Genomic DNA, 24,795 nt, shown 5'->3' with positions numbered 1-24,795 from the left:
AGACTCTTTTCAGTGGTGCCCAGCAACAGGACGCAAGGCAACGGGCACAAACTGAAACACAGACAGTTCCATCTGAACATGAGGAAAAACTTCTTCACTGTGAGGGTGACAGAGCACCGGAACAAGTTGCCCAGAGAGGTTGCGGAGTCTCCTTCTCTGGAGATATTCAAAACACGCCTGGACGTGATCCTGTGCAACGTGCTCTAGGTGACCCTGCTTGAGCAGGGGGGTTGGACTAGATGATCTCCAGAGATCCCTTCCAACCTCAACCATTCTGTGATTCTGTGATTCATTTAGCAGCCTTAGGCATTTCTAAGTTATCTTGTAAACACCGAAATCTGAAAGGTGCATAGTGCCCCACCTCCCTCAAAATACAGTATAAGGGGTGTGTAGGTACAGTCAGCAAACATCAGACCAGAAGATCTAGGAGCACAATTTCCACTCTTTTGATCTGGGTTTTCATACTTAAGTCAGTTAGTAYGTACTTACATGACATAAAGCAATGCTATACAGGCAAATATTCAGGGTAGCTTGGTAGCAATCAAACTACATTGTGTGTGGAAGAAGTTCTTGGGAATTGCTTAACAGTTTCCAGGGGAAAATGCTGTGTCAGTATCAGAATTTTTCAAAGAAAAGTAACAGTTCCAGAGAAACTTTTAATTTCTGAAGTTCTTCAGTTCCTGGGTAGGAGGAGAAAGCATAGTCAACACAAAGACAGATGCATAGCAAGTGTTTCAGGGAGAAGGAGGCAGGCCCAGGTACAAATCCCCACTTTGCATATCTCCCTGTGTAAAACCTAAAAAAGGTATTGCTTTTATTCCAGTGGGAAATATTGTAATCTCAAAAGGTTTTTCAGAATAGGGAAAACTTTTTTTTTTTTTTTATTCAGATCCACAGTTGAAATTTCTCCAGCTGATTATTCCTGCTGTCCAAGTGGTTGCTTTAAAATCCAGCAAGGTATTTATGCGGTTTGAGAAAATAGTGTCCATATTTTTACCCACTGCAAGCTGGAAAATATGACAGAGGAATATTCTAGTGTTTAATTGTAACGCATTTGACAGCTAGATTCAGGGCACAACTAAATAGAAATGCAAACACTAGAAGGAATTTTCCAAACAGTCTTTGAATATAGCTCTGTCACTGAAGGCAACATTAGTTGCACTGCAATATCTGTAACTGGCCGCACCTATAGGCAAGCATTTAATAACATGCTCTTTCCAGTGCTTCATTACATGCTTTGAGCTGGGATTTTGCCATATTTCCAGTTGTTTTGCTTTCAGTGTTTCTGGTTTTAAGTGACTCCCTTCTTGTGATTTCAGCCAGCAACCTACGGCATGATCCATCCTATTTGTCACCACTCTCCTGATATCCACAGGGGCAGCCCTGACAACCACATATTTCACAGGAGTTGATGCAAGGTGTCCAGTAATGCACTGGCAACTTTTATTCAATACAGTGCCTCTGCCATTCCCACCCATCAGGAACTAAATGTATGTATGATGGGTCACATTTTTGGTTAATTTTTTATTATGTATTTTCTTTGAACTTCTACAGCTGCAAAATTTCACATACACGTTCACATGAGAACAACATTCATTTCACACCAGGGTTCTTTGCAGACCAACAAAACTGGATAGAAATCATAAGTAGAATATTCCTCCTGCAGAGCAAGAAAGCTGGAGCTGACAGATGACTAGTGAACTATCTAAAGCAGCATTCTCTTGCTGAAAGCTGTTGCATTAAGCAGATAAAAGTTAAGTCTCCATCTTACCAGAAAGTGAGGTTGGAAAGCAGCTAATCTTACTTATACAGTTACAGCTCCTTTCTTCACTGATACTGTCATAGTTCCTCTTGACTGGGCATGAGAGAGAATTCCAAGAGATTTCATTCTTAGATGTGATGAGTCACCTTGTGGAGATAAAAAAGGCAACTGTGTTAAATTAGATATTCATCCTTCAAGATGCTGTGTTCATTATTTGTGCACTTAGGAAATGGGTCACAAGGGATTGCATGGGATAAGATCACATCCAGACATAACTCAGTGTCCCAGTCTAAAGTAATAAACCTTGGCCTCAGGGTGCATCTACATTTTGGTTTGGATCAGAAGCACACTTCTGAGCTGAATTTACTGATCATCCCCACTTATGGTTTTATTCACCTTGTAGAGTGCTCTTGGAGTGCAAAACTGGATTCCTTTCAGCTGAAAATCAATTAGCAGCTGCGCTTCAGGAGTGCACTTAACATTCTCCAACCTCTAATGAAACCAGCAGTGCTGACATCGGCTCCTTGGCATCAACTCTCCTGTTAAAGAAGGTGCTCCTATTAGGCTGCAGTACCTGCAAAGCAGACATAAGCCTCAGACAGTTAACTTCAGAAGAGAAACACAGAAAGTAAGTGCAAGGAATCCCCAGGAATCCCTTCCTTAAGCTCCAGTTCTTCCCAGATCTGGACTGAGATCTGCACCTACCTCGGGGTTCGTGCTCCCTTAAGTGACAAGCCTCGAGGAGTCAGGTTTCATTTAATACCCAAGATAAATTGTGCTATGTGGCAGTACATACTATACAGGTAATTGAGAAATGACTCTTCTTATTTTTACGTCCTCAAGTTTAGGCCTAGTTGAATGCAAAGCTTTTTACTCCACCAGGGGGTGTAATTTGTTTTTCTGTCCAATGTGACCTTACAAACAATCCTCCAAATCCTTCATTCAAGATGGGGACACAAAATATTGTATGAAATATGAAACAGCAATCTGATCTGCTGGAGTCAGAAGTGTTACTAGGTCACAAATTTAATATGGCCATCCATCTTTGGTGTTTAATTATTATGATTCTTTTAAAAAAGATTCTGTCAGGAAAAGATGACTTACCTCTAGAACATTCTTAGATCCAGGAAGCAATAAAGTAAGCACCAGATACAAAAGTGTCTTGGGCTTCCTCTATTCCCCCTTACACCCTGATGCCATCTAAACTGTCAAGGTCATTTATTTGTTGATTTTTACAGTGTAACATTCTGAAAAGTTCTGTCCTTGTTTGATGTTCAAGTTACAAGATGACACAATCAAACATATTCCTAGATCTTTCTTGCCCAGTTTTGCTTGCATTCCCATGGGTATAGTTACAAGAGGAGAAGCAGAGAATGCCACCATGCTTAACAGGGTATATTTTTGTGGATAAATGACTAAATGTAGCTCATTGTGGAAAAATGACTGAATGTACCTCTCTAGTGAATATGTCCCTCTGGCTGAAGCAAAAACAACCTCCTTGACTGGTGCCATTCAACTCTAACTTGAACTAAGGTCCAGAAAAATTCAGATTTTATCTATTAAAAAAAAAAGTCTGGATCATAACTTGCTATTTAGAAATTTTAGGCATTTATTCGCTCATGCTCACTAAATAATATCTACTGTAATAATAAAAAAAAGGAACCTTGGGGGAAAAAAAGACATCTAGGAGCCAAGAAACCCAAGAACTCAACAGTAGTATACTAGTTTTTCTAAGGAGTTCTGTGGCTACTAATCTGCTACACGTTTCAGCTCTCCCTAAAGTACAGCAATAAAAAACTCTATAGTAGGAGAATACAACTTGGTAATTTTTATAGCATTTTCTGGGATGGTTTGTGGCCATTAAGCTTAATCACAGAAGCAAACCAATACGGGAAAATGAGACAGTTGTTCAAAGAAAAAGAATTGAACAAAACTGATTTGAAAAATTGGAGCAACCTCACCTATCCTATCACCTCAACTGCTCTTCCATTATCTACCCACATCTTTGCTTGCCCTTGGGAAACAGATACTGGCTACATAAAAATATTTTAATGAATAAAACCATGAGAAACCCAACATTAGAAACGCACCCAACACTGATGGCATCATCTGCTTTTACCACTGAAACATTCTGGTATTTCCTCACAGTCTGCATAGAACACATGTTAACTTAAATTATTCTGATAGCTGAGATTAACAGAGGTTATTCTGACACCTCTGAGATTAGCCAGAGTAGATAGCTCTAAACAGTTTACATGCCCACATACCCTCTCCAGGCACAAAACTTAAAATACATAGGTTGCCTATTTTGCATTATTAATGGCATTTCTAGACATTAGTATGACTGGAAGATTTGTTTCTGAATACAAACTCAGCAAATCGTCCATTTCCTCTTTGGATGATTCATGTACGACAAATCTGAGTCATCTGAGTCTACAGTTATGAATACTGTAGAGTCAGAAAATTTCTTCTGAAATAATCAACTAAATATTTCAAACTGGGGTGGAAACAAAACCAGAAAGTTCCTCAACAGCTATAATAAAGGCTTTAATCTCATGAAAATAATCAGTTAATAATTGAATTTGTCTCATAACCACCATTACAGCTCCAGTTACTCTGAAATAGTATTGTTTAGAGTAAGGTTTACATGGTTTTATATTGACCAAAGGCTCTCAAACCATAGCTCTTGATTTGACAGAAAATGGGCAATGGTTGCTCTTGGCTATATACACTAAAATAAACTGCCTTAACTGTATCATCTTGTGCACAAAAAATATCACAAGARGAGGAAGAGGTAGTCTGTGCAATTGTAAATTGGTATGTATGATAATCTTTGCACTAACTAGATTGTTCTCTAAAAAAAGAAAAATCTGAGAAACCTCAGGATAGGTGTATGTTTCCCTGCATTGTATCAGAATGTATATGCTATCTAGTTAGTGATGTCAAACAATTTAAACCTGATTTGTGGTCTGCTGCAAAATCTCTTAACTAGAGATTACATTCCTTTAAATATTTGTTTAAAGGAACGTAAATTTGATAGCAGTACCAACATACATGGCTTTATCATAAGAAAGCAGTGCTTAGTGCTGGGCAAGCATGCACATTCTGAAAGTACATTAAGTATTTACAGGATGGAGATTTGTGATTCGTTAAGCCACATTCATGCTGTCATCAGAATATACCCCTATACAAACATGGATTTAGGGAGTTAAAAGGGAAAAGGAAACCTGGTACAGGGACAAGGAGACACCTAATACTGGTATCACATTAACATCATGCACTCCAGTCTCAGTAAGCGTGGGTCTTGCAGATTTCAGTTTGTAACTCTTGACAGCATATAGCTGAAATCCACCCCCATACAAATCCAATGCCTGAAATGGGGTGTATTGCCTGCCTTGACATGCTTTGCTAAGAGAGACCTGGATTTCCAAAGAACTGAGTAACTGCTGTTCCCACATACTGTGATGCCTGATACAGAGGGCAGAGGAACCTTGAACAATAGCAAAATATCTGGCCACTATTACATAGCCAATCAGCTTTTATTTAGATGTGGAAGGAAAATATGTTTACAAGAAGGAAAAAAAAAATGGGGAGATTTATTGCTCCCCTGAAATTCAGTGAAGATCCACAGGCTCCCTGCCAGCATGTCAGTGCTTGAGCGAGACGATGAGCAGGTTCTTTAAAATCACAGGCTAAAGTTAGTATCAGCACAGATTGCACTGGAGACTTCATCTCCACAGTGCTTCCTGCTTGATACAATCTGTGTATGAAGAATAATCCAAATATTGGATTGCACATATCTGGCAGGTTTTGCATCCCCCTTCACAGACAATGGTTTTGTCATAACTCACAATGAAGTTACTATAATACTGCTCAAACAGTCTGCTGTGTGGCACAGACAACTGCTTGACCATTTCATATAAGCTTTCTGGCTTCAAGTCTTCAACGCCGTAAGCTTTAGTCAGGATGTATTCTAATTTCCAGTTTGATTCATTTTTCTTGTTGGCGTCTCTGAGGTCCAAGTAAAACTGCCAAAGATCCTACAGTTTACAAAAAAAAAACAAAAAAAAACCCATGGCTGTATTGTTTTCTTCCCTGCTTCATTAAGCCTCTAGAGTGATATACTGATTAGGAAGCTGTCTCTCCTTATTATTCACAACTGAATAGAAGGTCATGTCCCACTTCAAGAGTTGGGCTTACACCCAAAGCTGGTACTTACCATGCCGGGGGGTGGGGGGGAGAGAGAAGGAGAAAAAGGAGTGACAAGAAGCAGTAGTTGCACTGTTAGAGGTTTTTTCTGTCCAAACTGTAAATCAAGCTCCACTATGCTCATGCCTGGTATAGGCATGGGGCAAAAGGGTGAAAGCCAGAATTTTCTTTTCTATGGGCACCGTTTAAAAGGCAGAATGGACAAAGAAAAACAACCCAGGGAGAACTCGGGGGAAAGGGGGAGATGAAGATGAAGGAGTGAAATCTGTGCAAGAAAGAAGCATCAGATATTAACACAGATCTCCAGAGAGAAATCCCAGCCCCAGTCAAGCCACCAGATGTGTTGTCATTGAACTGAGCAAGGCCAAAATTTTACCCTGAATTACAGAGAGAACGTCTGAGTCACTCAGACCCAAAATAACTATCCAGGATTTACCTTCTCTACCTCAAAAAATCACAAGTTTACAGAATAGAAGTAGTCTACATTTTTCCTTCTAAATTTACTCACAGATGCCTATAAAAGCATAAACCCTATATAGAGAGGTGCATAATTATGAAAGGCATCACATAGTTACCAGTGCTTTTCTTCATCTGCTCTTCTACACCATTTAGAAGCATTTCATAGACTGCTTCCCAAAGCTCAGAAAATTACTAGCAACAATGTGGGTATGTAAACAAACCCAGGATTTACATGAACATTTTTCACTTTTGCAGAGCTCCCCACAAACAATTTTAGGATGCTGCCCAGATAATTGCAGACTGTCTTTAATTCTACATCTTAAGAATATTCCTTACATAATTAGAAATACTGGGTAGTCTTTCAGCCACAGAAAGACTGAACGAGCTCTCTTTTAGATTTCCATTTCTTTGCCCAGAAAGAAAAATGAGAACTAAGGCCATAGTTCCAGCAATAACCGTAATACTATACAGGCTGATATCTTGCTGTAATTTTTAATGAAGCTATATTTAAATATTTAACCCTTAAACAATGCTTTAAAATATTTACTTACCAGCAAGCTATAATTAAGAAGATCATATTGATACAATCTGACACCAGGGTTATTGGACTCCATTTGCCACACATTCTTCACTGGGGTTACAGCAGGTGTCACGAACAAGGAATTTACTGGTTGTTCTGTAGGAAAAGGGAAGGTGGGGAAACAGTTTCCTTTCATTAATTTCTTTTTAAAACAAATGTTTTTTGGAGAACCAGCACAGCAAGAACCAGAGTGACTTGGTTTGGTAAGTTAACCATTTTTTTCCCTAGAGTAGCTATATCACTGTGAACTCCTCCTATACTTCCACTGGACAGACCGAATCTGGGTAAATTACAACAATACACATTCCACTGTGTATTAGTTATGTTGATCCATACTGGAGGCTTCCCACAACTTTAACTACCTTAACGCAAAATAGTCTTGCCTATATATAAGGTCTCTGTATTTTGCATATTTCTGCTGAAGAAAAATTCAAAACTTTGAGTTGCTGTTTCCATGCTTTATTTTCCATGTTGCTTTATGTAGTTTTTGCTTTATGTATTTTCGGTATTACTAGAAACACCAGGATATCATTAATTGATCCTGAGGTTCACTCAACCAGACTAGCCCAGCACCTATTATGACAATGCTGTGCTTTAAGGCAACTGGAATATGAGGACATAAAAGGGTTTTTAATAGACAGAAAATGCAGGTAAGTACGTTCAGAGGTTCTCCATGGAACCAAAACCAAAAACACCCTATTTCTTTCTCTGCCAGCATCACAGCAGAGAAATCACAAGGTCAGTATCCACAAATGAGCAAAAGCTTAGAAAGCTTGAAAATCAGCAGATTTTTCTGGAAGAGATAAAATGAAGCTCTGTATCTCAATACATGGATGTTGGCTATAGAATTAGATGTATCTTGAATTCCCTGAAATTTTGTCAAGAAAAAAGTGACATGAATAGAAGACAGCGTAAAACTGTAGTTAGCTACATGAAATGTTCACTGCTTAAATGTTATCAAAGATGCAAAACAAAATTTGGGAGCATAGTTACTTGCACACTGTAAACTGTAATGATAAGGCACCAAGGCTGTCCTCACAGAAATGGAACATGATACAAGAACAAACAAAAAAAACTGTTAAAAGGCAGTTCTTTCACTTGGGTTGATTTCCTTTTTACTGGAGATTAATTCCATGAGAATGACATGTAAAGAGGTAAATGATTTAGAACATTGTTACTCCAGTCAGCATTTCAGATATTGCTTTTATGGGTCCATATAAAACAAACATAAATAAGGAGCCAATTAATATTTAGATATTTTACATAAACTAAGGCAGTGAACCACTCACAGTTCTATTGTACAGACACAAATATTTAACCATTTCTGATTATTTCTGCTAGGGATCTTTTGTTAGAGATGTTAAAGTGCTTCATACAGCCATAGCCATGCTTAAAATTAAGGGATTTCCAAGCAATAAACCAAATTTTCAAACCTGGGTGCTTTTCTTGAAGGGAAATTAGCTGATCTAAGAGATGCAACAGGCAGAGATTTTCTTGCCCCTGCCTCCTGCTTCCCCTCATCTTAATTAACTTTGAAGCAGCAGGGAACTTGGAAGAGAGGCACAGTAATGATGCAGGAAACACAAGAACACAGAGCATGTCTAGTTGGCCTGAGAACATTCCCTTTGACACATTACACAATAGCAGCTAGCTAGTATAATTTGCCCATGTCACTGAAGAGGAAAGACTAGAAATTCTTGTCTAGGCATAAGCATTCATTAAAAAAATAGGAAGCTTGGGAAGTCTCTTCTGACCTCAGCAAAAAAGACGGTCTGCCTTGCAAGGTTCTCTTTGGAAGAAATCTGGGAGCATGTGTGTGGCTTGAACTCTTATAGATAAAGTTCCCAATTTCCTTTTTAAATTATTTATAGAGGCTAATTGGTAACAACATGCAAGAAAATATTAATTTGCTTTTAACCAAGAAGAAAAAAAATGTAGGATTCTACAAGCATCATTACCTTCTTCATCCAAGAGGACCATGATACTATCTCTGTGCGTGTGTCCAAAAAACTGCCCAGCGATAACACCACTGTATTTGCGAAAAATCTTTACCAGTCTTTCATTGTAATACTCCCTGATAGCTGTAGTATTCCTTGCAAACGGCAAGTATCCTACTGGTACATGTCCTATTATATATACCTAAGGGATTATATATAGAAAGCACAATTAGTACCTTCATTTGAAACTTAACACTTTTAGCTAACACTTAGAAATGGTTAACWCAATTCCATATCAATGCTACCTTTGAAATGCCATTCTTAAAGCTACTAATCACAGTAGTTTTGTTCACAAAATACAAACAGTAATATGTTTAAAGTTGTAACAAAAGAGATGAATGGATTTTTTTTTAGTCAATTCAGCATACTTTCGGGGAAAAAAAGTTCTGATACATCTACGCATAATTTTAGGGCAAGGAAAATCTGACAAATCATTTCAAATGAAAAAATATGCTATGAGGCCAAGAATTAGGATTTAGCATCTCAAGGGCAGAATAAGAAAAACTTACATTAAAACATCATAGAACCTGTGGTCAGACATTCACCAGAAACAGAAGAACTGGTTAAAAACCCGCTACTGACTGAARCAGAAACCGAGTTCCAACCACAAATGTTGACTGTTCGCCACAAGGTTTTACAGGGAAGGGAAGTCTCTCCTTTCTCCTTATTGTAATACAATGTTTAAAAATTTACTACACCATTTTCCTTGTTCTTAAAAAGAAAACAAGAACTGCAGACATGTTTCCAATTAAACTCTTCTCCTGGTCAGCTGCTGATCCAGTCCCCACCCCCCCCCCCACCAATCAAACACAAGGCAATACTTCATAACTTCACTTCAAAAACTGAGTATCTTAAGGTAATTGATCATTATTACAATACCAAAATTGTAGCAACTGTAGCAGCATGGCTAAGTTTTGTTGTTGACAAACTCCTTCCTATTTTTGACACTCAATTATATAAAAATATTAAGTGAAATTTGTTAGCTTTTGTCTCAGGCTAAGTGTGCCCATTTTTTAATAAAAGCTTACAACTAGTAAGATGCAGTCCCTTCTAAGAAGCAAAAGTGTAAGATGCTTATTTCTTTAATTATTCGCATTCTGTCTTCTAGAACGTTTTACACTGTAGGAAAAAAAAGGTATTTTGCTGTATAATTTGAGAAACATTATTCAATAATTTCATTAAATGTAAAATAATGTACATAATGTGTATATACAGGGAAGAAATAACAATACAAATGAAACTTTAATTTTGCAGTATCTTTGGCAGCATTAGCATTCTTCTGGAATCACATTTATATTTTTGTTTTCTCTGCTTGCTGATACTTTTTTATTTTCAAAGTTTAAACAAATAATGCTGATGCATTCTGTTTATGGCCCCCACCTTTTCCTTCTTTTGTGAAGAGGTTTCTAGTATTCCATCCAGCCAGGCTAACTGGTTGGCTGGGTCAGTGATATTCACAGTCACACTGTTGGGGCTGTAATATAAATTTGTGTTCAAACTGATTATCCTCAGTGGCTGAGAGCTAACACTGGATTCGAACAGTTGTGTGTAGAAGCCACCTGTGAAAATAAGATCAACATCATCTGAAAAAAATAAAGTCTTTGGAGCACAACCTCAGAATGAAAGCATAGCACTGATAAAATTTCCAGCCTTACTCCTTTGAATAAGTTAGAGTATGACCTATTTATTCAAAATGTGTAGTACCTTAACTGTTTTCAGCAACATTTTAGTAGGAAAAGCTGACACTGAATATTGTAAATTCTTGCTTCTAACTGCTTCAGTGTTTATTTCACAGTTTTCATATGCAATTATCCAATTCACATGCAAGAAGTGTCCTGTATCATTTCTTCCACATTGAGAGATACAGCAATTGCTAAAAGTTCACATTTCTTAAAATACTGGAAATATGTAGGTTCCTCCAGAAAGAACTGTTTGAGAACTATTTGTTTTGCCTTGTACTTTGAAGGCCATTTAAATTCAGACTGGGATACGATTAAAAGTAAAGAACATGTTTTTCTAACARTCCAAGTTCCTAAAATTCTCTATGGGAAACCTGCTTCTTCCACAGGTGCAATTTCATAGTTCAGGGACTTCAGCAGAGCCATAACAATAAAGACTACAGAGCTATAGCAATATACCTTAGCTTAAGATCTGCCCCTTTGAGTTTTATTTTGCTATTAGAGTTTCTCCTTCTCTTCCTCCTCCTCCCCCCCAAAGATCTTTCTTATCCAGGATGCAAAACACAGATTAAATTTCCAAATCCCTAACGTTTGAGTGGATCTGAAATTGGGCTGAGCTCTTCAGCCTTTTGCTAAAAAAATAAAAATTAAAATTGGAATATCCTTATTTTCTTAATTTAGTAAATTGGACACAAATATGATGTAATTAACAGTATAATCACCATAACTATTTGCTACCATAATTCGCACAAGTATGTGCCTATTCAATTTGCTCTGAATAGTCTCAGACAGAAACATTACTTCAGTTTTTTTACAATCAAATTTAACTCTTGTGCATCATATACCTTTATCTAAGAAGTATTTTTATTATGAGGTCTTGAAGGCAATAAGATACTTCATATATATTTGTACAAAGCCAACAACATTCTGTGTGCTACAAGAAACAGTAATAATTATTGCATTGGAGGAGAACAAACATACCCTGAAGATAAGCATTGCTGTTCATAAAGATAAATAACTTCTTCCAGGAGAACCATTTCAGGTAATCTATTGTGCTGATTCATCCTATGAGACTCAGCTAAATAAAGGGAACAAATCTACAGAAACATTAGCTCTCTAAGCCCTAGCTTTACAAAATATTACTGCTATATTTTACCTTTTCTGAAGGTACTGATTGCTTCATCAGTTAGCCAAGGTTTCCAGAAATCTGCTACAGCATTGTAAACTTCACTGGTAGTTACAGGAAGTTGATCCTGTGAAAGAATGCCTAAGTCTTATCATAGAGACACATAGACAGAAAAGAAATCACTAAACAAATATATAAACCAAATATTCAAAGTCTGTTTACATTCTGAAAATAAAGTTTCTTGGAGGAGAGGCATGAACCTAGGTTTCTTATATAGCAAGCAAGTTTTTCAAGCTATTTGGGATTGATATCAGCTCTCCAAAATTTCACTTTTGCCCCTAAGACACATTTTGATCAAATTCTCAAACATTTCCATGATATCCTGCAGTTCTGAAGACAAAGCATTTAAAACTTAAAATAAAGTTTTGTCAATGTTTTCTCCCACCAGCTCTAATTAGGATTCTAGCACTTTCAGTCTGAGCCAAGCAATGCACAAGTGCCAGAACATGATTAGAGCCATGCTCTCATCTAACCCTGACAGGAAGATTCCAGCCTCTCCTCACCTTTCCTAAAATATCTGCATGGATTCTTAGTGCTAGAAAGAAAGAAAGGAAAAAAAAAAAACAGAGGGCAAAAAGTAGGAACAGTATTACAGTGCAGCACATGTTTTCTTAAACATGAAACTTAACCTTTCTAAGGTCTTTGAAACTAAACCTACTTTATTAGTGGCTTAAGTACTAAGTCTCTGTCTAGGAGCAGTGCAATCAGAAGTCAGTTCAGACATTTGTTGCTTGCGATGTACAGATATTAGTTACTAAGAAAGCTTTCAGTCAAACCAGATCAGCCAGAGTTAACATTCACTAACAGATATAGCAAAATCTAATCTTAGATAAGAGGCCATGTTATGGACTGAAGGCAGCTGAGACCCAGGCTCTAAAAGGAAAGTTAGTGTTCTGTGAATGTTGGGATTAGACAGCAGTTTGGGAATTTGTTTTAAGCAGGGGCAAGTATGTGAAACAGGTCTAGTCAGAAAGACCAAGGTCACAACATACAATCTGAAAGGTATCCCAATGCTCGATTAACCTGAATGGCATTTTTCACAGCCTCTGCAAGAAAAATCACCAAAAATCATTACATTGTTACGATGAATAGGTCAGAACAAAAGAGAGAGCAATAAAATTCTTTGGTGCATAGTAAGCACACAGCCTTCACAATCACTCTGGGACAGCCTACACTGGTGTGTGGCTTCTTCCACATCACTTGTGGTCTATGGTATGCAGTGCCAAGCATGTCCACAAGAAAAAGTCATCAAGAGCAAAAAAAAAATTCAGCAACCTGAAATGACCTCATAGCAGGCAATTTCTGATCCCGTGGTCTTTCTCCATCAATAAATGAAAAGTATGTTATTTCTGTGCATTAGTGAAGTCTGCCATTTCAAACAAAGTATCAAACATAAATATATGTGTATTTTTGTGTGGAGAGAAATATTTATTCCAATGAGCTTCAAAACACTATTTGCTGTCCATCTGTCCCAGCTGACCATCGTTTTATTTTTGAATTTAATTTCATGAACAAAACTCATATTCGTGGAAAAAGACACTATATCAAAATGTCAATGGGATAATGCCATGCAGATTTCCATTAATGTCTACAGGATTATTGAATACAGCTTTTTTCCTATATATCAAAGGAAACTGCTTTTCCCATGTACCAAAGGACAACTATTCTCTGTTAAGACTTTTTAAAAAACAAAATGAAAACAATGCCCTAAGTTAGACTTCTGTCAAGGTGATATTTACCAAAATATTTTACCAGTGGCTTCCAGTGAACCAACCTGGCCCCTTGTCAATGCACGTAACAAGCAAAAGCTATACTACCAGAATAAGAACATAACACTAAGTTCCCAGCTTGGTTTGGTCACTTATAGCTTCAAGATATGCTACATACTCAGCTCTTGTTTTCCTTCTCACGTTCCCCTTTCCTCTCTCGGAGCAACTCTACTACTCCCTGATTTGAGAATCACTAACTTCAGTGTATCACAGACAATGATGCCATCATCTACTATGCCAAAATATCCCACAGTAAGCCTAATAAATAACACAGAAAGCTATTCTGGAATAAAAGTCTTTGAGGGTTTGAAGGGGGTGTCACTGAATTTTCATTACACGTTTCAAACAAAATATTTTAGTTGACCTGCTCAACATTCCTTCTGATCCCCTCAGATTCAATAACAGAATTTGGTTCTCAGTCCTGTGAACTGCTAGATCAACTTGCAATCCACCCTAAAGGCCATATGCAGCAACTGTTTATTTTTGAACTATGTCAAGAACAATATTTGCAGAACACTGAAAGTAAAAAAAGCACTGTTCTCGGCTGCACTGGCCCACATATCCAGTAAATCGTCATTGGGAATACATGTCCAATAAGGAAAGAAAAAAAGATGCATTTTTTGTAACAGTTGTGAAAATATGGGAACATTACAAAAATTCTGCTATGGGACTGATTAAAAAACCCCACAAAATCCAGTGATGTCAGTGGACAAATTCCCAACAGGCCTTTCAGTAGGCCTTGAATCTTACCATACACTGACAGAACCACTAAGAATATCATCTCTGTTCAACTAAGCTATTGTATGCACATGTATGACTTATGCAGGCAAGAAAAAAAAGTGTATATAAACTATGATGAGAACTGGTGGTTCTAAGCCATGAGAGAAGATTAATTTGCAACACCTCAGGCAATGTGCAGATTTCATCCAACATTGGCATTCRCTTGGGTAACTTAACACATGGAGAGATGTACTTTGTATTCTTGATTGGAACTATTTATGATTTTAGATGCTAACCTGAGAACTGGAGAATACTCTTTCCAGAATAGTAATTATGAAAATTTCAGTCTTATTTCAGTTTTACACTTGCTATCTGAGAGCTTAGAAACCCACTCAGTCTGGTACAGAAACAAATTTCTAAGAACTTGTTTTACCTGTGGCCAGTAGTCATGATTGCCCAAGGCTGGGAAAACCTGAAGATCCGGGAAGAAATTACGTATTGTAGAACTCATATTGCCAATGATGTTAATGACCAACTTTGTGGAGAGTTCTTTCACTGGAACATGAGGAGGACTATCTCTGAAAAAAGAGAAGGCCTTATTAGCAAAAGTTTTTTACCAAAACAAGGAAAGGCACAAAATTTTGCAAATACACTTAAATTTGTCCTGTAATATTACTGTAGACCTCTTAAATAAAATCATAGCATTCCCTGAAAGGTTCCCTGCAAAGTAATTTCTTTTTACAAATAGTCCAGTGTTTACTATATGATACACATTTATCGCAATTAAGACTTCTTATAAATTAAACGAACTAAACTCCATATTTTAAGCTACTATGCAGTTTGGGTGATATATCTTTCATCATCTATACAGCCTTGGAAGTTTGCTTTTTGTCTTTCAACAACACCTGTTGAAAATGAATTACAGGAAGCTACATTTAATCCCATGTCTTTACATATTCATATTTCTTAACACCCTTCCCCCAGCAAAATGAAGAAAATAACAGAGCTACTTATATGCTTCTCTTTTACACCTCTTTCCCCTGATCCACAGCTAGGGGTACCCAAAGGGCCTCACAGATAACACCTGTGTAAAAAAGAGTATTGTTATGCCCATTTAATAATATGGAACACATAGGCACAGAAGAAGTTAACGTCTTACACAAGACAGGTCTAGACACATCCTGAATATTGCAGTGAGAAACTGCAGTAATTTCATTAGAAGCACATGCAGCTAAGAGTGATAGTAATGAAGACCGAGAGAGAATCTGTTATATCGTTATCCCCTCTACTAGTCCCTAATCTAGAATCCATACAAGAATTAAACCTATACTGTAGCTTTCTATACTCTTTTTTTAAACATTTGATTCAACTGATTGACAGAGTTTAAGACTAGAAGTCACAAGCTGTCATATTGCTTGATCCTAGCTACCTCTTACAGAACCCAATACCTAATGTTTAGTTAAAGGGTATCTTCTAAAAAGGTATCCACTTTTGATTTAATGACCTCAAGATCTACAAAATCCAACAGCTCCCACGATAATTAATTCCAAAGAGTCAGGTTTTCCTCTGACCTTTCCTTTTCTTTTTATTTTTCCACTTCCCACCCTCCCCACACCGCTTCAATTAAGTTGCAGTAATATAGTCATGCAATAAAAATATCCCAATCAACAGTTCAATGGTATCCACAATGTTTACAGCAGTGATCTATATTTATTACTGAGGCCTTGTATATTCACCCAATCTTCCACTTTTTAGTCATTCAGACAACTAAAGAGACTATTTAAAAGTAGCATTTATGAAATATTAAATTCAGATGTGTTAGTGCGAATATAAACTTGTCAATTACTGCATTATATGGTTACCTAGCTATTAAAAGCTTTAACTGCACAGTGACTTGAACACTTACCCCGTCCAAATCATGAATGAAACTTGTTGTTCAGAATCCTTCATGAATGCAAATGCTGACAAAATAAGCTGATATGGCGAATCACACAAAAAGTCTCCAAAAGGGCCTGGGTCAGAAGCATTGACTCCTTTGGAAGAAGAACAAACTTTGGTGCGATCCGGGGTGATGTGGTAAGTTGGGTCTAAATGCAAGTCAGATACATGCCAGAACTGCCCTGTTTTCAGAAAACAAAGATTAACAAAAACACATTATTTTCCACCAGCCTGTTAAGAATCTCACTCCTTCCGTAGCCTGCAAAAAAAATCTATCAGCTGAAACTAAAGCTGCCCAGGAATCTCAGCCATCAATTCCTGAAGAAGGCAAGTCTTCCACTTGAAAATAAAGAAAAAAAAAGTTTGTGACTTTTTGGTTACAATTTGCATATATGAACTGGTTGTACAGGGGTAATCCCAAGTCTACTGCTATTCTCTTTGAAGTTTTCATAAGGAGAATATATTTAACAAGTTTCTGATCAGCCTGTCTGATAAGTGGTGTATTCTTGACAAGAGCCATTCATAAAATCTGCTTAGAACAACTGTAAACAGAAGCAAAGGCATAGGCTTAAGCTATCCAGAAGAAAAAGACCCCAACATGAAGGTTGGTGTGGGCTGGAAAATGGAGCTACTTCTCATTTATGGCAATCTGGAAACTGGAAAGTAGAGGAGACAGAGGAACTTCTCCATTTCACTACCTGAAAACAGAGGGATCTGCAATTTTAATTATTTTTCTAGACCTTCCCTAGCTGGAAGCTACTATAAAAGATGACAGTCTAGAAAGAAAGGCAAGAAACAGCATGTGAGAAAAAAATTCAAAGCTCTTTTTCTACCTAGCAGCTGCAGTAGCAAAGAGGCTGGGCTTCTTATCAGAGAGAGGTATCTGTGTGCCTTACCTACTCAGTACATGCCAGGCTAGTCTGTGCTGACACATTCTCAGCCACTGTTATTTAGCACTAAACAGAAAAAAACCCTGAGAAGTATAGGAATATGTTGAACAAAATGAATTAAGTTTGTATGAGACTAAGAGTAATTTATGTCAGTTCTGAAGCATTTGAAAGAGGAACATGTGTATCTGTTGTGTTGGTTGCAAAACTGGGACAGATATAAATTGATTTTCCCAAGGTCACATGCTCACTCCGTGGCAGAGCAGACAACATGTGACTGGGCTCTTCGTGGAATTTATTTCAGCAAGCTGAAATAATCGCCACGGCGATCTCTCAAAGCTACCACTTCGCCGCTTACTACTAACACAAGACATGGGAACTCCCAGAAACTGCTGCACTGCCTTCGGTTTGGGATGTTTATGAGTCACAACAACCGAAAATCCTGTGAAAAGCATTTCACAGCACTCACCTGCGTACGTTATTGTACCAGAAGAGCAACCCTGCAGAGGGGAGTGCGTTTCTTTGCTGACAGCACAGAAACCGAACTAACGGGTGCAGTGCGCGTTTCCGCACGCTACACCGCAGGCACGGCAGGGCTTACCCCCCCGGCGCTATCTGGAGTGCCAGCGTACCCTGGCAACTAAATACAAACCCTACTCAGCCCTCGCATACCTGAGATAGCAATGCATTTACTTATCTAGAAGTCATTTCAAGTTGAAGCTAGTCGAGACGCAGAATAAAAATGCAGCGTATCTGGGTAAGAATAAGAAAGGAGGGGACCAGAGAGGGGACATAGCCCCGGCTGGGAGAGCCGACCACAGGGTGACCGAGCGGCGCCCAGAGGGAGGGCAGCCGGGCCCCGCGGGGTGGCGGCAAGCAGGGGCGGGCTGCGCCTGCCCCGCCGGCCCTCCCCAGCCCTGCGGCCAGCGGCTCCCCCCGAGCCCTTGCCCGGGCGGCCCGGGCGCCCTCCGCGGAGCCCGGCCGGCGCAGCCAGCGCCCCCCAGGCGGACTCACCCACTGCGGAGGGGGGCTGCGGGCCCGCCGGCGCTGCCGCGGCCGGGTCCAGCGAGGAGCAGAGCAGCGCCAGGCCGAGGGCCAGGCGGGCGGCGCGTCCCCCCCGCGGCTCCATGGTGGTGGCGGCGGGAGCGGCCCGCCCGCCGACGGCCGCTCGCGGGACCGCCCCGCCGAGGAGGAAAGGGGCGAGCCCTTGCCCTCGGCAGCCTTCCCGCCACTGCGCGGAAGCTGCGGCGGGGAGGGGGGAAGGGTGCAGCCGTTACGGNCCCCCGGGCCGGGGCCGCCCGCGCGCGCCCGGGCGGCGGTTGCGGCGGGGAGGGGGGAAGGGTGCAGCCGTTACGGCCCCGGCCCGCAGTGCCGCGCAGGGGGGTTGGGAGGGCTCGTGGTGACCTCCAGGGGCTGCCACCCCGGAGGAAAGAGGCCCTAGGGCAAGCCAGGCTAGCGAGCAGGGCTGAGCTCCCTCTCCCGCCGCGTTTCAGGCGGCCCTGGAAGGAATGCGCTTGAAAACAGCTGGCGCCGTGGATGGGAGGTCGCGGTGGGCAGGAAAGTGGGAGTCCGCCCGTCACTTGGCCGCTGGTTGTGTCCTGCGGCCCCTCGCTGCCTCCGTACCTCCCTCTGGACTGGTAGCAACGGGCTCACGCTTTTTATTTTTTATTTTTAAGCGTTTGGGATCTGCGGCTGAAAATTGTCCTCCAGGGACCTGTTCGGCCCTGCAGTATTTCTATAGCACTATTACAGGCTAGCAGACTTAGGTGCGTGCACTCCTGGTTAACGGCACTGCTTTGCTCTGCTGGGCCCAGTGGTGTGAAACACCTGTGATGATGAAAACTACTTTTCCGCTCCCCCCTTCTGAATAGGGCCACAGGCATTTCACAAATAACACTTTTCTTATCCCTTATTTAGTTTCACGTTAATACTGTTTATCTTTGGGATGGCAAAAGTCTCCACCAGTAAGCTTTTCTGATGGGTTTATATGTTTCCAGTAGAGCATATGTGTATAGGAAAAGTAACTGTTTAAAAGTGACTTAATGTGTAAACCAGGTCTTGCCAATCTATTTCTGCTTTCCTCATATTTAATAAACTTTTTTTTTCTTCATTGCCCTGTCAATCACTTCTCATGAAAATGAATGCCATTAATGGAGACCCAAGTCTGCTTTCCTTGGCGATTAAGTAGAAGCATCTGTTCCCAGTTTTGTGGGAAGGGGTGGTTGGGAAATACATTATATGATGAATATGCGGGAATAAGCTATAATGGAGGGGAAACAGATGCAACTTGTATTAGGCACTGAAATTAAGTTTTAAATGAGCTAATAAAAGCTAAGGAGAGAAGACACTGTTTAAACATACTGGGATGATAGAGGCTGAAGCAGCCCAAAACATGCAGAATCCAGTTCCACATACCACTAAAGCAAGTTCTACTTTTCATTTCTCTGAGGGGAAAAAAACACTTCCTAGGTTTTTCTAAATTATCAATATCCACCAAATAAAACATACTTACGATGGCTCAGAATTAAGGAAGCTATTTTCTCAAAGATCTATAGCATTCTCCAAAAGAGAAAATAGATTGGGATGTTCCTTTCAAGCAGCTTCCATGTGAAAAAGTGAACCTAATAGAAAATTAATCTTGTATTCTTGTTGCTTAGGGGTCAAAGCTGTGTCTGATGTTTTATCAGATGAGTGAGATAAGCTATCCATGTTATCCTAGCCCTTAGGGAAGAAAACCATCAAAGGAAGCAAGAAGCCAGAGTGACTTCCCATTAGACCAAGCAGGAGATCTGAAGGATGGGACAGCAAAGTATTACACCTGGGAAAATCAGAATTTCCTTCCTCGAACTCCCTCTGGAGTCACACCGCCACAGTACCAACCAGCTAAATGCCACAGCTAAACTCTGCATCATTTGTTTAAAAGGTCCTAGCTAACCAAATGTTGGTATGGTCCACTGAGTCAGGGTCTCAGCAGAGAACATGGGACCTTCAAAACATTTTCTTCCAGGATGCCAGCAAGCTGTTTCAATTTTCTTTGTCCTGCTTTAAGAACTAAGCTGAAGTGTAGGGCAGTTTTTCCCCAACTACTGTTTTAAGGTTTTACATGAATAAGATTTCAATTTTTCTTCTTTTTACTCTCTTTTAAGCAGCATTTTATTTTACATTGCTCACTGTGCAGATTATGACCTCCAATACAGATTAGCTATGAAACATACAGCTAAGGGAGAAGAAACTTGGAGGGTTTGTCTTTTACTATTTTCCCTGTGTTTTCCTCCCACACCTGTGGTGATTGATGGAAGATAAGCTCTGTACTTCAGGTTGCCCTGGTCCTGCCCTATCATATTTGTACTTTCCTCCCATCCTGTGAATCACTTCCATCTTTGCACTCCAATTTACTTCAATCTTTTGAATATTAGCAAGAAAAAAAAGAAAAAAAGGCAAACAACCCCCCAAACCCAAAAAACTCTCATAACTCTATTAAAAATAAAAATGCAAGAACTCCACTGAAAGTGAAGGAAGTCTCTCTATTGAACTTAACAGACACTGGATAAAGTTTCAAGTGAAGAGAAGCGCTGAAGCTGGCTTGAGTTGGAAAAGCAGTGCTTACGTGTCCTCTTACATATCTGCCTACACATATGAAGACAGGGGCTGTAGATTTCTCCAGCAAAAAGAAGCTACTTAAATAGAATGAAGGCAATTTTTCATTTCCTGTGTACTCTGTATCAATTGTGGAGACTCCCAGAGGTTTTTACCACATGCTTTTCTGCTCTTTTACTCAGAAAAAGAAACTTAAGACATCTCCCCTCAAAGCACTGGAATACTAGTCCATTAAATGCAAAAGGAGCACAGGTTTAAAAAACATTTTAATTTCTGCTTGATCTCCATTTCAAAACAAATCAAATATGTTCCATTTATTAAAAAAAAGAGGCAATTGTTTCAGAGATTTAATGCAAAGTTTAACCTGTTGCACTTTACAGAAGCAGCTTGCCAATTTGATGGCATAAAAGTTCTTTTCTAAAAAAAACCCCTACCCCAGCCCTTTTATTAACCTTTCATGCCAGAAATGTGCATTTTAGCTGCGTTCAGTTATGGATAGTACATTAATCCATCCAGCAGAAGTAACATATGGACAGAGGTCAGGTAACTCTACGCTTTATCATAGTGGCGAACAGCAACCACATCACCAAAGGTGAGAGTCTGCAAGTCCAAGGAAAACATACATATGTTAGATGCAGGACCATTTTCCATAATTACATAACACATATTAAGAAGTCCACAGTAGGACAAAACATTATGTAATTTATACAAAAACAAGTTGGTCTAGATTATCGATATTTTAAATGAACAAGAGTCAAAAACTCAAAGTTATGGTTCCTATAATAACAATAACTTTCTCCTTGTTACTTTCAAACCCAAGAAACACATAATATACATTCTACAAGTCAACTAAAGTGAGATTAGAAGTGATTTAATTTTTCTAATTTTGTGAATGTAATTTCTTAAATATAGCATTGTGTAATACAGATTTAACATTCATTTTCTCAGAGGTGATCACATTGCAAAATGTGCAATCTAAGATTCAAAGCCTCTGTATCCATATTCTATACAATTATGCTTAGGCATATACTTAAGGAGAATCTCATATTAAAATAAATGCATTCCATGCATGTATGTAGCTAAAACTACCAAATATTTAATTACTGCAGTTGTGTAAAAACAGTAACTACCGTGTGGTGAGCTTTGGAGCTATTTTCTGAGGTGGAATATTGCATCTCACTGTATTCAAATTCCACAGGGAGTGGTTTTCAGTGTTTTTGTATAGCTGTTTTCAAAAACAAAACATACATTTTTCCTTGAATGACCTGTCACATTGTGTTGCACTGACTGTATGCTTTAAGGTTTTAATTATTTAGAAGCTCAAATAATTAAAACCAAACAGGATTTTAAAAATCTACATAGCCCTGTCCAAAACATGTAGAAAATGGAGCCAACTGTTTTTCTCCAATAATCAAATCACATAAATTAATATGGCTGAAGAGATTTTATTTTTGAAAGCTACATCTCTATGCCAAAAAAAAGCATGAGAAATATCAACCTGGACATTAGATTTAGCAACTTCAGTGCCAATGTTTCCATGCCATATTCCTGTTCCTGAAAAGTCAGGAGGAGGATGTGAATTTAAAACAAGAAAGATTATTCTTCACACAAAATTGCTATTTTAGTCATAGTTTTTAAATAAGCTGGGAAGAATAATCCATTTACTATTAAATGTGAAATGCTGTTACCTCATACAATATTTAAGTTATATTATCCCAGGGAAATACTTACTGTATGTAATTAAATATTATTTACACATGTATATATAAAACAAGTCTTAAATTTAAATTAACAGTGGTCCAAAATGGATTATTGCCTATATAATCAAGAATGTCATATATTTTGCAGCTCACCAGAACTGTATTTTGTTTTGCTTGGGCATTTACATAAACACTAGAAAGGACTGATACACCCTGGAAATCACTAACCTGGCCTAGCTAAAACCATTAGCATTTTTTCATTTGTCAAAACAAAATGCAAAACAAAGAAAATAAACACTTGAAAATTCTCTGCCAGCTTTCCTCAACAATCACTTTTAAGTTTTGTATAAGTAACATTATCTGTTCAAAAAGCTTGAGATAAATGCAGATAAGGAGTGTTAGCAGTGTATGTAAATGCTCAGGGATGTTTATACTTACCATAATCATTTTGCCATCCTTTATTTCTCTAACAAAGTTTGTCTCTTTGCCATCCCATTTCTGTACATGCACTAGCTTGTCTCCATCCAGTGTCACAACCGACTGTGAGATATCAAAAAACACTCATTTATTTGGAGCATTTGAGATTCTACTCACACATGAAGCGCGCAGTACTCTACTGGTTTCTCTTGAGTAGATGCATGTGGATCTAGAATGATACAGTAGTCCTAGCCATTTTAAAACCAAACCCATGAACTGTCCTTGTGTTAAACAAGAGCGCCATACAATTCTTGTTTGTATCAAAGGATGAAATGAGCTATTTCCTGTAAATTCCAGTCCCCCATGAACCATCATTTCAGATGCGCTTTGGGATAACACTTCCTTTAAGCCCCCAAAGATGCAGGAAGAAGGCATTGCTTCATTTCAGTCAGAAAAAGTTATGCCAAGTAAGCTTTAGATTTAAGTTAATTTGGTACAAAGGTAAATGAAGAGCTAACAGAATTCCTCCACACTGGAAGGTAGAAAGTGAGCTGGAGACATGATATATTGCTTCAGACAAGATGTTGTGCACACAGGCAAGGAAGATGCAGTCTTGCCTTTTTCCTCCTGTCCTTCACAGTGCTACAGCTGCCTGTAGCAGAAGTTACATTCTCTTCCTTTGACCCTGCCATGCTGAGAGATAAGAGCTTCGGGGGGCGGGGGTGTGAAAGGAAAAGAAAAGAAACAACGGCAGCCTGAAAGTTCACTTACTTTGCAGTTTCTATCATCTGGGGTAGTTTCATCAAATTCCTCTCCAAGTTTAAAGCTGATTTCTGTGTTTTTGAAAGTGCTCTGAGTCCTGATCACTACTTTGTCCCCCTCGCTGCTGATAATCACAGTGGGTTTAGTCACATTCCCCACCTGCCGAGTAGCAAACCCCACTCCTAAACCATCAAGGGAAAACAGAAATCCGTCAGACATTGGGTTTTTTACATCTTTTTTTGCCATATATTGAGGTACAGAAGCTTCTTCCCCTGCTCTACACCTTTAAGCTATCACACCAAAAAGCTACTTTCTGCTTCGCTTTTCTCCTTATACCTCCTTATATAAATTATATATATTATATATAATTATATATTTATATATATATAATATAAATTATATAAGGATATATATATCTCCTTATATAAATTATCCATCATGTACTCCCCCCACATATTTGTAGCTGTGTATCTTCCGTTAGCTCCACGTGCAGTTTACTCAATAGCACAGCATGCCAAAACATTGCCGCTGAACTGCTGACAGCCCTTTCCGCTGCTGCAGATGAAACTCCTTATCATTCCAGCGTAATGGCTTTTGTTTTGCTTTAGTTTATCCGCAGGCAGCACTTGCCCTTACTTCAAACTCTCTCTCTCTCAAAACCTGTGGCATCTTTGGGGGGCTCCCTGCAGCAGGGCAGCTCGCACGAACGCACTGCAGCCCCCGACCGGCAGCAGGTTCGCTCCGCTCCGGAGGGACGCGGTGACAGAGGCCAGCAGCTGCGGGCAGAGCCACCCACACCTCCCCTTTCCAGCTGCAGCCCGCACCGGGCGGCGCACGCAGCCTCTCCCTCTCCCCGGCTCTGCTCCACGAATAGCTTATATACATAGGTGTCTCTGTGTGTGTATTTTTTTTTTCAGTGTGGTGCAAAAGTCCAAACGCGCGGTCTCCTCAAAACCTCGCCGCCGCACACGGCTGCCGCGGCAGCGGGCGGCGTACCTACCCAGCGCCTTCATGTACTCGTCGAAATTTTGGCTGTCCACCAGCTTCCACGTCGCGCAGAAAGCCTCGACCATCGCGGCCAGGGATGCGGCTGCCGGAGAGCGCCGCTGTGGCCGCGCCGCCGCTCAGCCCCA

At 39.5% G+C, this 24,795-nt stretch overlaps 2 protein-coding genes across 7 annotated transcripts; both read right to left on the bottom strand.

The window, feature by feature from the left end:
- Nucleotides 1-431: 431 nt before the first annotated feature.
- SMPDL3A (sphingomyelin phosphodiesterase acid like 3A) lies at nucleotides 432-18,328 on the bottom strand. 5 transcript variants are annotated; one of them, XR_003254122.1, is made up of 11 exons: nucleotides 18,201-18,319; nucleotides 16,268-16,481; nucleotides 14,795-14,939; nucleotides 11,843-11,939; nucleotides 10,388-10,566; nucleotides 8,969-9,149; nucleotides 6,982-7,106; nucleotides 5,614-5,802; nucleotides 2,159-2,336; nucleotides 1,772-1,908; nucleotides 432-680 (listed from the first exon to the last, which is right to left on the bottom strand). XR_003254122.1 is itself a non-coding variant. In XM_026069382.1 (9 exons), exons 1-9 carry the CDS (start codon nucleotides 18,313-18,315, stop codon nucleotides 2,293-2,295), a joined length of 1,254 nt encoding a protein of 417 aa, XP_025925167.1. In that variant the 5' UTR covers nucleotides 18,316-18,318; the 3' UTR covers nucleotides 2,216-2,292. The 5 variants fall into 5 exon arrangements, 3 of the variants coding, with proteins under 3 accessions (XP_025925167.1, XP_025925166.1, XP_025925169.1); XR_003254121.1 differs by lacking the exon at nucleotides 432-680 and having other exon boundaries at nucleotides 1,409-1,908; XM_026069382.1 differs by lacking the exons at nucleotides 432-680; nucleotides 1,772-1,908 and having other exon boundaries at nucleotides 2,216-2,301; nucleotides 18,201-18,318.
- Nucleotides 18,329-21,030: 2,702 nt separating this feature from the next.
- On the bottom strand, nucleotides 21,031-24,789 carry FABP7 (fatty acid binding protein 7). Of its 2 annotated transcripts, XM_026069379.1 has the most exons (5): nucleotides 24,663-24,789; nucleotides 23,672-23,844; nucleotides 22,922-23,023; nucleotides 21,914-22,008; nucleotides 21,067-21,383 (listed from the first exon to the last, which is right to left on the bottom strand). In XM_026069379.1, the coding sequence occupies exons 1-5, from the start codon at nucleotides 24,733-24,735 to the stop codon at nucleotides 21,323-21,325; spliced, it is 504 nt and encodes a 167-aa protein (XP_025925164.1). In that variant the 5' UTR covers nucleotides 24,736-24,789; the 3' UTR covers nucleotides 21,067-21,322. The 2 variants fall into 2 exon arrangements, with proteins under 2 accessions (XP_025925165.1, XP_025925164.1); XM_026069380.1 differs by lacking the exon at nucleotides 21,914-22,008 and having other exon boundaries at nucleotides 21,031-21,383.
- Between the last annotated feature and the right edge of the window lie 6 nt (nucleotides 24,790-24,795).

The sequence above is a fragment of the Apteryx rowi genome, unplaced genomic scaffold (genome assembly GCF_003343035.1).
Source record: "Apteryx rowi isolate R43461 unplaced genomic scaffold, aptRow1 scaffold_293, whole genome shotgun sequence".
Taxonomy (NCBI): Eukaryota; Metazoa; Chordata; class Aves; order Apterygiformes; family Apterygidae; genus Apteryx; species Apteryx rowi.
The sequence above is the reverse complement of the archived record's forward strand: the minus strand, read 5'-3'. Positions and strand labels throughout refer to the sequence as shown.